Genomic DNA, 13,871 nt, shown 5'->3' with positions numbered 1-13,871 from the left:
CCTCTTATCACGCAGCCATTCATTGCATGTTGCACAAATATTCACTAGATTGGTTCATGTCTGCATTTATTTATCAATAAAAGGCCCTAAATACATTCTGATTGAAAATATTTAGCGTTTCTGAGATGATATGAATATTTCTTCATTTTCTTGTATGTATTGTGATTGGATGGTGTCTGGCACCAGATTTATGCATATTTGCGAAAACTGCGGATCAGTGTGGCGCAAACATGTCCTGCAATTATCAGGCCTGTCTTTTCCTCAATGACTGCGTGAGCGTTTACTTAAACATCTTTATTAAATCTTAACCTGTTTGCCATTCTTTTTAAAAACAATTTTAGGACCAGGTTGTGTAAAAAATAAAGGAGGTACAGATAAAAATAAATAAATAAAAAAAATCAGTCAAATACAAAAAAATAAGCAAACGTATTTTTTTCTGCATTTAGATTTTGAACAGACATTTGTTATAAGTCATGTTTGCACAGAGCTTATATATGCATTTTAGGTTTAAAATCTTTAAAGTATTTTCTATAATAAAGTACTGGGTTAAACCATGCATGATAACAATAGTTATTAATGAATTTTTTTTAAAGAATAAAACAATGATTAAAATACAGATTTAAATTAGTTAATTAAACTATACATGGTAAAATCTGCATACATGCATCCTAATCATTTTGATCGATTCTTATTCTTTTCTTCAGAAGAAATTCAGCATAAAAAGAAAGTTATGGCTGCACAAAAATGAAGCCAATGTCGCGTTTCTGCCGATGCGTGTGTGTGTTTTGTGTGTTTCACGGTAGCAAATAAATAGCAACAATGTAAACAGTAAGAATTTGCTGCCTCCGCTGTGACTGTTTCACATATGAAACGTGCAGCTGCAGAGTTTGAGTAAGTTTCTGTCACAACTGTTCCAAACTGCGTCCACCCTTCTCACGCACATGAAACTCTTCCCTCTCCCTCCCCCTGCTTTAACTACAAGGCAGGCCAAGACAGCCGCGCAAACTTTCACTACAGCTCCGCTCAGACACTTCGGCTGTGTGTATGTGTGTGTGTGTGTGTATTGCGCTCTGGTCACCTCAGGTCTGCCCTAAAACCCTGAAGGCTACCAAACCTTTCCATCTGATTAATATCCGTGGTCAGATTCCTGCAGAAAAAGAGGAGAGATGAGGAAAGGAAGACGTCTCTTTGGTTTAAACAGAGTTATCTGAGAAGCTGCAGTCCGCTCCTCGCTCTGCTGAAAGTCTCGCGCGCTACATCTTTTTAAAGGAGAGAAAAAGCCTTCTGCATAGAAAACAAAAGTTTTCTCCAGGCTGCACCCGAGTCTATACATGGATGGTACGAGTTTTGATGCCCAAAGCCGACTCCTCCTTTGATTCCAGGCGCCCAGTTTGGAGAAACTGCAAGCTGTGAGACACCAGGGGTCCATGTACTGGAAAAATGAAGTTTTGTCCCCTCTTTCAGAGGGAAATAAGATTTTGTCCGAAGGAATTCCCACGAAACAGGTACAAACACTTTGGAAAGCTTCAAGTTTCATGTGTAAAAGGTTCATACCGAATCTGTGCAATGTTTTGGGGGTCTTTACTTGCGGTTTAAACCGTCTTTGCGTTCATGAGATGTCATTAAACCAACCTGGCCGCTAAAACGATGCATATTAACCTTGATGTGAATCACTTTAAAAAAAAAAAAAAAAAAAAATTATTAAATCTTTTATTGTGTGCGCGGGCTTCTCTTCAGTATCTGCTCGGACAATAATGCGCGGTTTAATTGCAACAGTAGGTTATCTTGTGTGAGTTTTGTGTTGTTGTTGTTTTTTTTTTGTCTCTGTGATGTCACAAGAATCACGGCTTGTGTACAGAGATCAGCTGCACGCGCCAGCCGCCGTGAAGGGGCGCACGCCTCTCTGTTATGAATAGCGTGATTTGCGGTCCGCGAACTTCTCTCTCGAGCTTCTGCCAATTCGTCTGAAGAGAATTAGATTTTAATTACAGCCATTAAAAATCAAATTTGCAATTCTTTAGGTGACCCGTTGCCTTCTTGTGATTGACAGTTGAAATTGACACTCCGGTCCCTCTTATCTGCAGCGTTTCGAGCTATTTGTAATTACAGGTAGTTGTCCCCCCCCTCCCCTCCTTCCCCCTCCCTCCCCTCCTCCATACTGGTGTCCTGGATTGCGAAGAAAATACTATTATTCTGAGAGGCATGGGTTAAGGGCAGGGAAAAATCAATCCAAATTGAAATAGCTTAATTCAACTGTGCCTTTTGTTGCGGGGGGCCCCTTTTAAACTGTTTTATTGTCGGGACTACTTTATATAGGGGTGGCTTGAAAGGAATTATCTGCAAATGTCTCCTGGAGATTTCACATCTGAAGATGAAATCGGGAAACTGATGAAAACCTGCTGTTTACTGCACTTTTTCCTGTAGGTGATCTGTACCGAGCACCAGGGCACACCGGGAGCCCCGCGCCGCAGTGTGGACTCTGAACACACATCCATGGTGAGGACTTCTCTGTTTATGTTGGAAAAATGTCCATGGATCTTCTAGTGGCCGGCCATTTGGCTCGCGCGCTCCCACGGCATCAAATATCGTTTTAGATTAAAGTGTCAAAATATGCGCATATTGCCAGACTGATAAAAAAAAAAAAAAAATAAATAAAAATAAAAATCTAATAAAATTGAAAAATGGCGACATCGACAAACTCTGCAGTGAAGGAGCATTAGTCTGCGTGATGCTGAGCTGTGCTGATGATGTCTTGCAGTCTCACTCAGACGGAGAATCCCAGCGGTCAAACATGGAGCGGGAGGACACCCGCTCGTCCCCCAGCACTCCGTCCACGCCGTCCGTGTGCTCACCGACCTCCACCACCAGCTCGGTGCCATCCACGGAGAAGAACATGCGCCAGCTGCGGTCTGGAGATCCTAGACAGATATCTGCTCAAGGTGAGAAGGAAACCCAGCTTCAAGATGGAAATGGACCTTTTAGAAAATAAATGAAAAGTTTGCGAAAACTTAACTTTTTAACTCTATTTTTTTTTTACCTTCTATTTTTTTTTTTTTTTTTTTAAATCCTGGCATTAAAATGAGGTTATCAGACTGATTGGTTGAACGAATGAGGGTGCCATGTTGACTTCAGTCTTATTTTGGATTAGTCTGGACGATTTGTTTGTTCTGATGAGCTGGAATGTAAAGAAAGACTTCAGAATACATTTATAATATCTATTTAACATAATAAAAAATGTGAAAAAGCATAATAAATATTTCCGACATGCAGGCCTATAGCTGATAAATAATTGTCATAACTAATGTTTATTTAGCCGCACATAAACAAAAACATACAAATATCCAATAAGCAGCTTTTGTTTATCTCCTTGGTGAAATGTTCGGGAGTTGAAACAAAACGGATCCATGACTTTGGGAAACCACAGACACAACAGGAATGTTTGGCTCTTTGCTGTTTTACAGCTTCTTTGTCGCTGTGCCCTGCTTTGTCGCGTGCGCTCGCGTGTTCCAATCAAAACACTTGTAACTCGCGCTCCAAAGTGTCTGTTTTTCAGGAAGTGTGGGAATCACTGGTCCATTATCTGACTACACTTTGTTCTCAGTCTGGAAAACAGATAAACCTAAGAAAACATAACCAAGAAATACTCTGACTATTAATTAAAATAGACAAACGAAAGCTATTTAATAAATTATTGTTTTTGTCATTTACGTGTTTTTTTTAGGTTAGACCAGAAAAACAGTGTAAGCAATATATATATATATATATATATATATATATATATATATATATATATATATATATATATATATATATATATATATATATATATATATATATATATATATATATATATATGTAGCAGGTAAAATACTTGCATTATGTTTAATGCCTATAAAAAGTAGGCATTTCATATCTTATATTAGAGCACTTTTATGTCTTTTGTAAAGCATATGTTGGGTCGGCAAAACATAATTCAACATCTTTTGGGGTGCATAAAATGTATTGCATGTATTGCCGCTACTTCTGTAAGTTTTTATTGATCCTGCTGAAGCGGTTAAAATTAATTAGAAATATATTTTTAGATTAAATGGACTTATTGACGATATTCAAATTAATTTTAGTTTATTAGATTTAAAAATAGGCCTACATCTGGAAAAATACCTGCCAGCTTGATGAATGAGCTGCGATTTCGACATTTTTTTTCTGTGAATCTACAAACGTATTTTAAATGTTTTTCAAGTTTGTGGCTTGTCATGGGTTTGTCATCTTCCTAAAAAGCAAAAACAACAACAAAATAAACTAACAAACACAAAAACCCAATTAAATTATTATAGTAAAAAATGTTCATTTTTGTGCAAAATACTTCCGGTGTATGTTTTCTATTTTTTTTTTCCTTTTAACATCTGCATTAAAAAGTGAAAGCGTTATATGTATATGCATGTATACATATGTAGATAATTTAATTAACAATGAGCAAAAAAAAAAAAAAAAAAGAAAAAAAAGAAAAAAAAAAGATCAACATTGACATGTTTTATTAGGATACATAATCAAGATAATCAGTGTTGCTTAGATAAACAAATAAATAACAAAAAGCAAACCGCAGCCTATAAACTCGTGTCTCCTCTCTGGAAAATTCCAGATAATTTCGTATCAAAGTTAATCACTGTTTATCAGAGACAACTTTCCTGGTCTGACACTTGTTTTTCAGCACAACACACACTGGAAGTCATTAATGGTGTTCTTATCGTCCATTTGACACGGTTGGTGTGTTTTCGCAGGTGAACAACTTGATCTGGCACGTGCGCTGTCTGGAGTGCTCGGTGTGCCGGACGTCACTACGTCAGCACAGCAGCTGCTACATTAAAAACAAAGAGATCTTCTGTAAAATGGATTATTTCAGGTAGGGCAAGTTTATGGTTGTGTTTTCAAAACACCACGTCCGGCCTCTTTCTCTCTCTCTGACTCTGACTCTCTCTCTCTCTCTCTATCACACACACACACACACACACACACACACACACACACACACACACACACACACACACACACACACACACACACACACGTATATTCAGACGCGCCAGCGCAGACTCACGCGCACCATCCTTTGAGATGGATGTGGGTTGCTTCATGTTCTTTTGAAAAGCCTTTTCAAAAGCTGAAAGTGTGTATCAAAATATAAATGTGTACTAGTGAAGAGCTGAAAGATCCGCACTGTTGTTTTGGCTGTCCGCAATACGTTTCCAGGGGGGTAAACTTAAAAATAGTTTTTTTTCCCTCATGTTTAAAGGTTATGTAAGGTAATATGCTTTTTTTTTTTTCTTCCCTGCTTTTTAATAACTACATTTTCCATCATCTTTCGCTTTAAATGGGTTTTTAAAGTTAGGGAAATTTATTTCACTGATTAATTTAATGTTACGTTCAAGGTCTGCTCGTACTCCTGAGCTACTAAAAGTGACAAGTTTTCCCTCATAAACCTACATTATCATCTCACACACGGAGTAATTATAGCAGTCTTGCTCCACGTGCCACGCGGCGCGCGGCGTTTTATCACCTGGAGTCGGACACGTCAGACAAACCAAATCACCGGAAATGCCAGTTTGACGATGTAGTTACTCGAGTTTAGTCGCTCCCAAAAGGGAAACAAAGTGTTAACAACAAGGAAAAGTGCATCTGTTATTGTTTTTTAAATTCTAGACCCAAACAAAATAATATTAATAACAAGGGTTATTTTCTGACCACAATAACTAGTAATTGTTTGACTTTTTTTTTTTTTTTTTTTTTTTTTTTTTTAGTTAAAATCGAATCTATTTTCATTTTAAATACAGCACAAGAGGCAAAATATGACGAAACAAATTGTATTTTACCAAATTTAATTTAATCAACATGAAAGACAGATCATTTAGTGGTTTTACTGACTTTTTCTGTCATTTAATTGTAGTCTTGCCTTTTAGCTGTGTGTGTGTGTGTGTGTGTGTGTGTGCTAAGAAGCACTGAACAATATAAAACTGTCCATGTTTGTGTGTGGTACCTGAGGTTAAATTGGGTTCACACCAGCAAAAACATAGCAAAGTCATATTAAGTAGCCTAGAGGTGGTTTACTGACACACTTGTCTGTATGTGTGTGTGAGTGTGTGGTGCTGTGAGAGAACTTTTGGTATTTTCTGATCAAAACCTGACACTGAGCCACCACTCTTAGGTTTATAATCACCGGCAATTAGTTATCCTGCACTCCAGACCCTCAGGCCTCCAGACCAGCGATTAGCCCTCCCCGAGAGTCTGGTCAGCATGTTTGTCATGTGAATGTGACTCCTATTCAAACTCAAACATACACACACACACACACTCACACCAAGACTTTAACTCGGGCGAACATATGTGAAATATAAAATCATGAATAAGACTATCATTTATTTAGTAGCATCAACATACTAAATAATCCTCAGCACTCTCAACACACACACACACACACACACACACACACACACACACACACACACACACACACACACACACACACACAGAAATACATTCTAAAATCTCTGTTTATTTATGCATGTCTAGCAGCTGCCAATCATTCTGCACATTTTTTTTAAAAAAAATTGAGACTTTTGTGTTTGCACTGCCAAACAATAATATTTTACCTGACCTGTTCCCCATTTAAATGCTTCCTTACTCTCAAAATTGATCTTTGAACTGTGACACAGCTACAGGAATGGTAAAACAGAACTGAGCTTGCATACAATAGTGAACCTCAGCTGTTTTGATTCATACTGTTTTCATTTGTAATGACAGTGTATTTTTTATTATTCCATCACTGGAGAGCTTTAAGACTGCAGGAGTTGGTGCATCATAAATGCATCTGACAGTTATTTTCTTGAATGTATTATTTAAAAGGTTGAAAAAGTGACAAACACCAGTGTTTATTTTCTGAGAAGCGAGTGAATGTTTTCTAAAAACTTATATTATTCGATCTGCAGTCAAAACAAGAATGTTGAGTATACTGAAAACAGGAAAGATAGCTGTGAGAGGTTAGGAAGCAAAAGCTATTGGCACATATATAAAAATTGATGGTTAATCATTTTGGGGTTTTTTTTATCGTTGAATTTGGGATTTATTTGTTGTTTGGTTGTTTCCTGTGTAGACCAGTTCAATATGGGCCTTAGTTATGGGTGCTGCTCAGCTCCATTTTACATCATACAGTATATTTACATCTAAATAGAAAAGAGAGCGAACAATTAATTTAGTTCTACTTTGCAAATCTAAAATTATCTTTAAATGCAGCAGCTTGAACTAATCTATAGCTTTGTTTCAAAACATCTCAGTCCAAATTTACCAGTCGGATACTTATTGCTATAGTTGTGTTTTTTACTCTTTACATGAATTCAGTCAGACTTCATAGAAGCTCTGAAGAAGTCGAAATGATGATTTTATTTTCATAAATATGACTTTCTATTCTATATTGTTTTTAGGCCAAACTGCTGCAATAATAAATGCATCCTGTAGCTTATAAGGTTAGAATCAATGAAAAAAAGTATAATTGTTTATTAAAAAAAAAAAGTTCTAGGTTTTGATGGGCTGGCCACATAAGTCACACTGAGAATGAGGAATTATCTGAAAATGTTGTAACAGTGAAGCCTGCTGGATCTTGCACAGTTCTTTAAAGATAAACTGCACCCTGGGTTTAGGCCAGATTTAAACTAGGCTAAACACCACTGCAAGTCCAGATCCTCTAGGCTGCTTTCAAACCTCTGGAGATACTTCCTCATCTGTGTCAGCCTCTCATCTAGCTATGGACTGACAGCTGCTTTAATGGGGCGTAATAGCAGGAAATCAGAGTGGGTTTCCCTCCTTGTATATGTGTATGTGTGTGCAGGCGTAGTGTGTGTGTATGTGTGTGTGTCAGTCAGCATTTGGGGCAGGATAGAGCCCCCGCTGTGCCTCTCAACCCCATGTCAGGCCTGAAGGAGTTGATCTCGCAGACACACACACACACACATGCACACACGCAAACCATTTCTTTATCGGCCTCCTCCCCTTACTGCCTTCGCCTCACTCTGTAGAAACCTCATCTGTGTCCATGAGCTGCAGGCCACACAGGAAGTTGCATTGCTGCACTAATCAGGAGCTCCCTGGGATACTGACACTGTAACCAGAGTCCACGCAGGTAATGAACGTTGTGGGTGAGATATGCACATGTGGATGCGTCACTTCATGCATGTGCGGTTGTGCATTTTTGTTATTTTGAAACAATAATTATTCATCAACCACCCACCTCTGGTTAACTGATTGGGTCTCCATAGCAACAAAGGCAAGTATAGTGGGCACAGAGGATAGGGTTTGAGTTTTTTTTTTTTTTTTTTAAAACTAAGACAAGAGTGAATTAAAATTATAATAAGACATCTGTCACACAGTTCAACTGATTCAATTAAAAACTGCACTCAGTTACTGAAATAGATGATTCATTAAAAGAAAAAGCAAAGAAAACTGCATGCAGTCTGAAAGAGCAGAGACTGAAAATGTCAAGGATTCCTCTTGGGAAGGTTAACCAGTGAAAGCCTGGTAAATATGAAAAATTAGTTAAACTCTGTAAAGTATATGGATCATTTTCCCACCTTTAGTCAACTTAGATTGATAAAACCAAGACGTCGGGCAAAACCTCTCTTAAGGATAAATCAATAAATTCTTGCAGCATATCAGAAATAATGAAAAAAATGTGCACCTCCTCAGGCCTCCAGCAGCAGGTGAAAAACTGAAAAAAGTACTAAATTAAAATTAGGCAAAAGAAAGAGAGAAAAGAGGAAAGTTCTTTGGTAAGAAGGAGTTTTGTGGTGTGGGATGATGTCGAGGCTCTGAGGATTAATATCATTCCAACATAAACATCAGGTTTTTTTTTTGGTACACGTACGCACACACACAAACACACAAAGTACAGAGTAGAAGGAGGGAGAGGGATGAAGATAGAGGAGGAGGAGGAGGAGGTTAAAACATGGGATGATTTGCAGCTTTTCTGCGCTCTGTCTCAGAACACGAAACTGACAAGCTGTCATGGCGGATTAGCGGCAATGTTCCACAACTTTTTCCTCTACTGTAGGAACAAGCTGGAATCATCCATTCTGTACGCAAAGCCACAAGGTCGATTTGTCTCTGGCGTGGTTTCATTGGCTCACGGGTGCCATACCAGCCCAGTCCGCTCAAAAAATCTTATCATATGTTTCCATTTTTTATGTGAAGTTTTCAACCATTTGTGGCTAAAACAGGGATGCAGAATCAGACATGGGAGATAATCTCCTCCACTACACTACATGCATGAAAATGAAAGCTCTGCCTCATGCAAGGAGGGTTGTGAGCTAGTGAGATGTCAGGGCTGTAGTATACTTTCATCCCAGACAGAGTGGATTTGAGTGCACTGATATGCTGCCAAACCCACTCACTCGGCCACTGACGTTCTTTGTAATGCCTCTTCCCTCAGCACTACAACTCTACCTCTGTCACTTAGCCTCTCTTTGAATGTCTGTGTTCCTGTTCCCTCTCCTCATTTGCTCCACTGATGTCTGGCTCATTGCCTGCTGATAAAAATGCCTCCAATTTGTGCAAAAATAAGGTAGAAATTTGGCTGTATAGACTACGAGGTGGCTGTCCTTCCCTACAAAGACTTTTATTTCAAGCTGCTTACAAATCTTGCCTCCATCATCAGAATTGGCAGCTGGTGACCTCAACAATGGCTCTTAACCTAACTCTAACCATCTCCAACCCAAAGCATTTAACACCCATTAAAGTCCATAATTTGCTCTTGAAATGTCGAGCTTAATCTCTTTTATTCTTGTGTAAAACAGGGAATTTGGGTAATGTTTCAGCATGTTTGTGTGTGTGTGTGTGTGTGTCTGTGTGTGTGTGTGTGGTGGGAGGGGTGGCATGCACAGTGATCTTTAGTCTTGGTTAAAGGCCTATAGTTTGGCAGGCTTCAACATTTTCTAAATTTGAACAAAACTAGTAAAAAAAGCAGAATTCCACTGACAATGAACTCTATACGCTGCATCGTTTTTGTATTGGTCATAAAGCTCCGTTATTATCCCAAAGTATTGATAGCCTAACCCACAAGAAAACACGAAACAGTCATGAAACAGAAAACTTTGTATTCCTGCTGATAAACATGAACTCTGCTTCTTATTTTTTGCTGACCCTCACGACAACTTTTGAAGACGACATTCTGGTCGAACATTTGTCCAACATATTTTCTGGGTTCGGGTCAGGCAGCCAGTAATCTATAGACATGACACTTTGATGCAATATCTTTTATAATAAGATGTCTGTTTTAACACAAGACTTGATGTCTTCTGAATTTGAGCAAAGTAGTTTTTAACCCTTAAATGTCCTTACTGTGAAAAAATTGTGGTATTCCTTTGCATTTTTTTCTTTTCATGGAAGCAGCAATAACTAGTTTTCTTTCTTTTTAAAACATAGCTGAGATGAAATATCAGAATGATAGTAAGTGATAGCATCACATGTTCACATTCATAACACAACATACCTTAACTGAATGGTAGAGATGGCTCAACAAGTTTACTTACGTTAGAGTGAGATTAGTGGGTCGCACAAGCAACATTTGAACCTTTTACTTTGAGCCACATGTCAACTTTTTTTTCTTTAAGCAGAGCCTCTGCTTGAAAATTGCATTTCCATGTTGAACAGTATGTATCTCTGCAATCAGAAGGTTTATTAGTCTATTTCAATATATTTTGGGTCATAGTAAGAGGAACACTTGAGAGAATCATTAAGGGATTCAAATATCAGCATTAATGTCTGTGGTGTAAATGAAGATGGCACTAAAGGTTTTCCTGTCCCCCTAAGACAAGAAAAAAAAGAGAAAGAAAACAACACCTTTAAGATATGAATTATAGAATGATGCAGCTGTAGCTCTAAATCTCTAATAAATCATGATATAATTGGAAAATATTAAATCTGCAAAAGCAGCTCAGATAATGTGAAGCAGAACAAAAAGGCAGCAGTTCAGGTGAACTGTTTTTTAGCATAGTTTGGCAATCTCTTGTCAATGTCCTCCAACTGGAGGACCCCAGGTTTTGAGTTAGTGTAAAGTCAGTTTAAGTTGGACAGGAGCTGAACTCTTGTTTTTTTTTTTTTTTTTTTTTTTTAAATAGCTCTATCCTCCATATTTCTGATTTCCCAAAATGGACCAAATTGCTTCTTAAACGTGAAACAGTTATCTTTAGACTATTTTACAGAACGCTGTAAGACTGTGCTCCTCTTTGGACTGATTTTATCTCAGGTTGCATGAAAAAAAGCTAGTGAAGATTTGGACTGTTGACATCATTTCTGTTGTGAGACTGGGTTGCAAAGACAGATGCTGGATCTTACCACATACATCTAGTCCATCTCTAATGAAACGGCCTTCCATTAAATTTATTGTTAATGCAAAAATAATCCAATTTAAGTAGCATTGCCAAAAACTACAGTTTCCAGCTGTCATACCTTTTGCAGGATAAAGAAGTAAAACATACATGGAAGGGAACCACATCTTTGGTTTTGGGAGTTTTATAGGATTTGTTAACAGTACAACAACATGCCTATGACCCTGAAAGTTGCTATAATTAATTCTGCAGCAGTCTCAGTTCTTTTTCTCTCATGTTTGTTTCATGATGTTAAAACTGGTTATTTGAGACATTACCATCTTCTGCTGCACCCATGCAGAGAGTATTACAGCATTTGTTGACCTAACATGCTCATGTTCACTTCCTCCCCGATAGCCTTTCTTTTTCTGTAACTTGCTGGCTATTCATCTTTCATCCACTTTTGCAAAGTGCCCCTCAAGCCCCGCAGCCACCCACCCAGAACAGTAAGTCGGGTGGTTTAAGTTTATATGCAGACGACCTCACTGTTGCTATCAGTTACAGTGTGGCAATCTTGGATGATGTCATCCAAGTCTTTCCTCATCCTCCACCACTCCAGTTTATGAACGTGTAGTTTTCCAAGTGTGCATGTGTGTGTGTGTGTGTATGTCAGGGCCTTCATGGATCAGCCAGGAAATTGCAGGTGTTGGTTTGTTTGCATTCAAGGCTCAGCTTGCAGCCGCACTCTGGAGTCTTTTCTGAAAGCAATATCCTCCTCTTGCACGGTTTCTTCCTTAGAACCTTTGAGCTATGCCAGAAGTTTAAAAACACACCTATTTCCAACTTCATCTTACTCAAAAAAGTCTCAAAGAAATGGATGTGATTGTGCAGGTTGAAGCTTTTTTTTTCTTTATGCATGGATTATAAAATGAGATATGATTTTATAGCTCCTGCAAATGTTGCTTCAGGCCCTCGTTTCTCATTCTGGCTCGCTCCCCCCCCCACCCCAACCCCCCACCCCTGTTGCTCTCTTCTTCTCTCTCTCACAGTAGGTTTGGTACTAAGTGTGCCCGCTGTGGGCGGCAGATATATGCCAGTGACTGGGTGCGCCGAGCGAGGGGGAACGCATACCACTTGGCCTGCTTTGCGTGTTACTCATGCAAGAGGCAGCTGTCCACGGGGGAAGAGTTTGGTTTGGTGGAGGAGAAAGTATTGTGCCGGATCCACTACGACACCATGGTGGAGAACCTGAAACGAGCGGCTGAGAGTGGTGAGTGGCAAAAGTCCAGATGTTTGCTGAATACTCACTTACCAAAACAGGATTTAACCAAAGCTGTGTGTTTTAGTGGGTTATAATATAAATAACTGATGCTTTACATCTGTTGGATCTTTATTCACAATTTTTTCTGTGGTTTGTTAGGATTAAAATGTGACTAGAAATCACAAATACTCTACATGAATAAATGTCGTTAGCTGCATTTCTACATTGCCATTTTCACATATCTTGTCTAATCCAGACTGTGCATCTGTGCATCTTGCAGGTAATGGCATTACATTAGAAGGAGCCGTTCCAACAGAACAAGACAGTCAACCCAAACCTGCCAAGAGGGCGCGGACATCTTTTACTGCAGAGCAGCTACAGGTGAGAAGCAACAGTCTCATCAGTGGGATTTTTACACAGTTTACCTCCCATCAAGTCAATGTTATGCTTTATATTGAAAAGAAAAATTCAGCAGTGGATTTTCTTATCTGTTATTTCAATATGCAGATAATGCAGGCACAGTTTGCTCAGGACAACAATCCAGATGCCCAAACACTGCAGAAGCTAGCCGACATGACCGGGCTAAGCAGGAGAGTTATACAGGTCAGTACAGTCAGATCCACGCTCTCGTCAGTCTGTGTATTGAAGCAGCTTCGCTCTACAATTATGTAACTTAATGCAAATGCAAATGATTGGATTACTAAGTACTAAGCGTAAAGAGTATAGCCACATGATGTCTGGTTACGTTGCATCTTCATAGGTGTGGTTTCAAAACTGCAGAGCAAGACATAAAAAGCATACGCCCCAGCACAGTGGGGCTCCCCAGGGCCACCCTCAGTCGAGGATTCCCTCATCTCTACCCGATGAGCTGCATTACTCTCCGTTTGGTAGTCCCGAGCGAGCCCGCATGGTGGCCCTTCATGGGTACATCGACAGTGAGTTGTGATCTATGCACATGAACTCAAAACGGGCATTCAGATCTTTAAATATTTGACATTACTTTTTGAGGCAATAATCTGAATGTTTATTTTTTTTTCCATGTCTATCAGGTCACCCTTTTTCCGTCCTGACCTCTCAGAGTCTCCCTCACCAGGCCATGTCGCTGCCCCAGCTCCCACTCAGCCGCTAGTTCTCCACCATGACCCCTAACCTCTGGATTCTAACCCTTGATCTTCCATCAGTGATGCCTCTTGACCTCATTCAAAGGTTGTTCTGGAGTCAGCACAGAGACCGGACCGGTCTCACAGGAGATCTGCCCGCAC

At 39.2% G+C, this 13,871-nt stretch overlaps 1 protein-coding gene across 1 annotated transcript; it reads left to right on the top strand.

The window, feature by feature from the left end:
- Positions 1 to 1,427: 1,427 nt before the first annotated feature.
- On the top strand, positions 1,428 to 13,798 carry lhx6a (LIM homeobox 6a; the record flags this gene model as incomplete). Its single annotated transcript, XM_079256918.1, is given in 10 exon segments — positions 1,428 to 1,505; positions 2,425 to 2,496; positions 2,759 to 2,892; positions 2,894 to 2,939; positions 4,779 to 4,900; positions 12,398 to 12,618; positions 12,890 to 12,990; positions 13,117 to 13,212; positions 13,370 to 13,544; positions 13,659 to 13,798. Coding segments are annotated over 10 exon segments (1,125 nt in total). The 3' UTR covers positions 13,739 to 13,798.
- Positions 13,799 to 13,871: the final 73 nt, after the last annotated feature.

This window comes from Telmatherina bonti (genome assembly GCF_933228915.1).
Source record: "Telmatherina bonti genome assembly, chromosome: 17".
Lineage (NCBI taxonomy): Eukaryota > Metazoa > Chordata > Actinopteri > Atheriniformes > Telmatherinidae > Telmatherina > Telmatherina bonti.
Note: the sequence above shows the minus strand (reverse complement) of the source record. Positions and strands in the feature narration are given on the sequence as shown.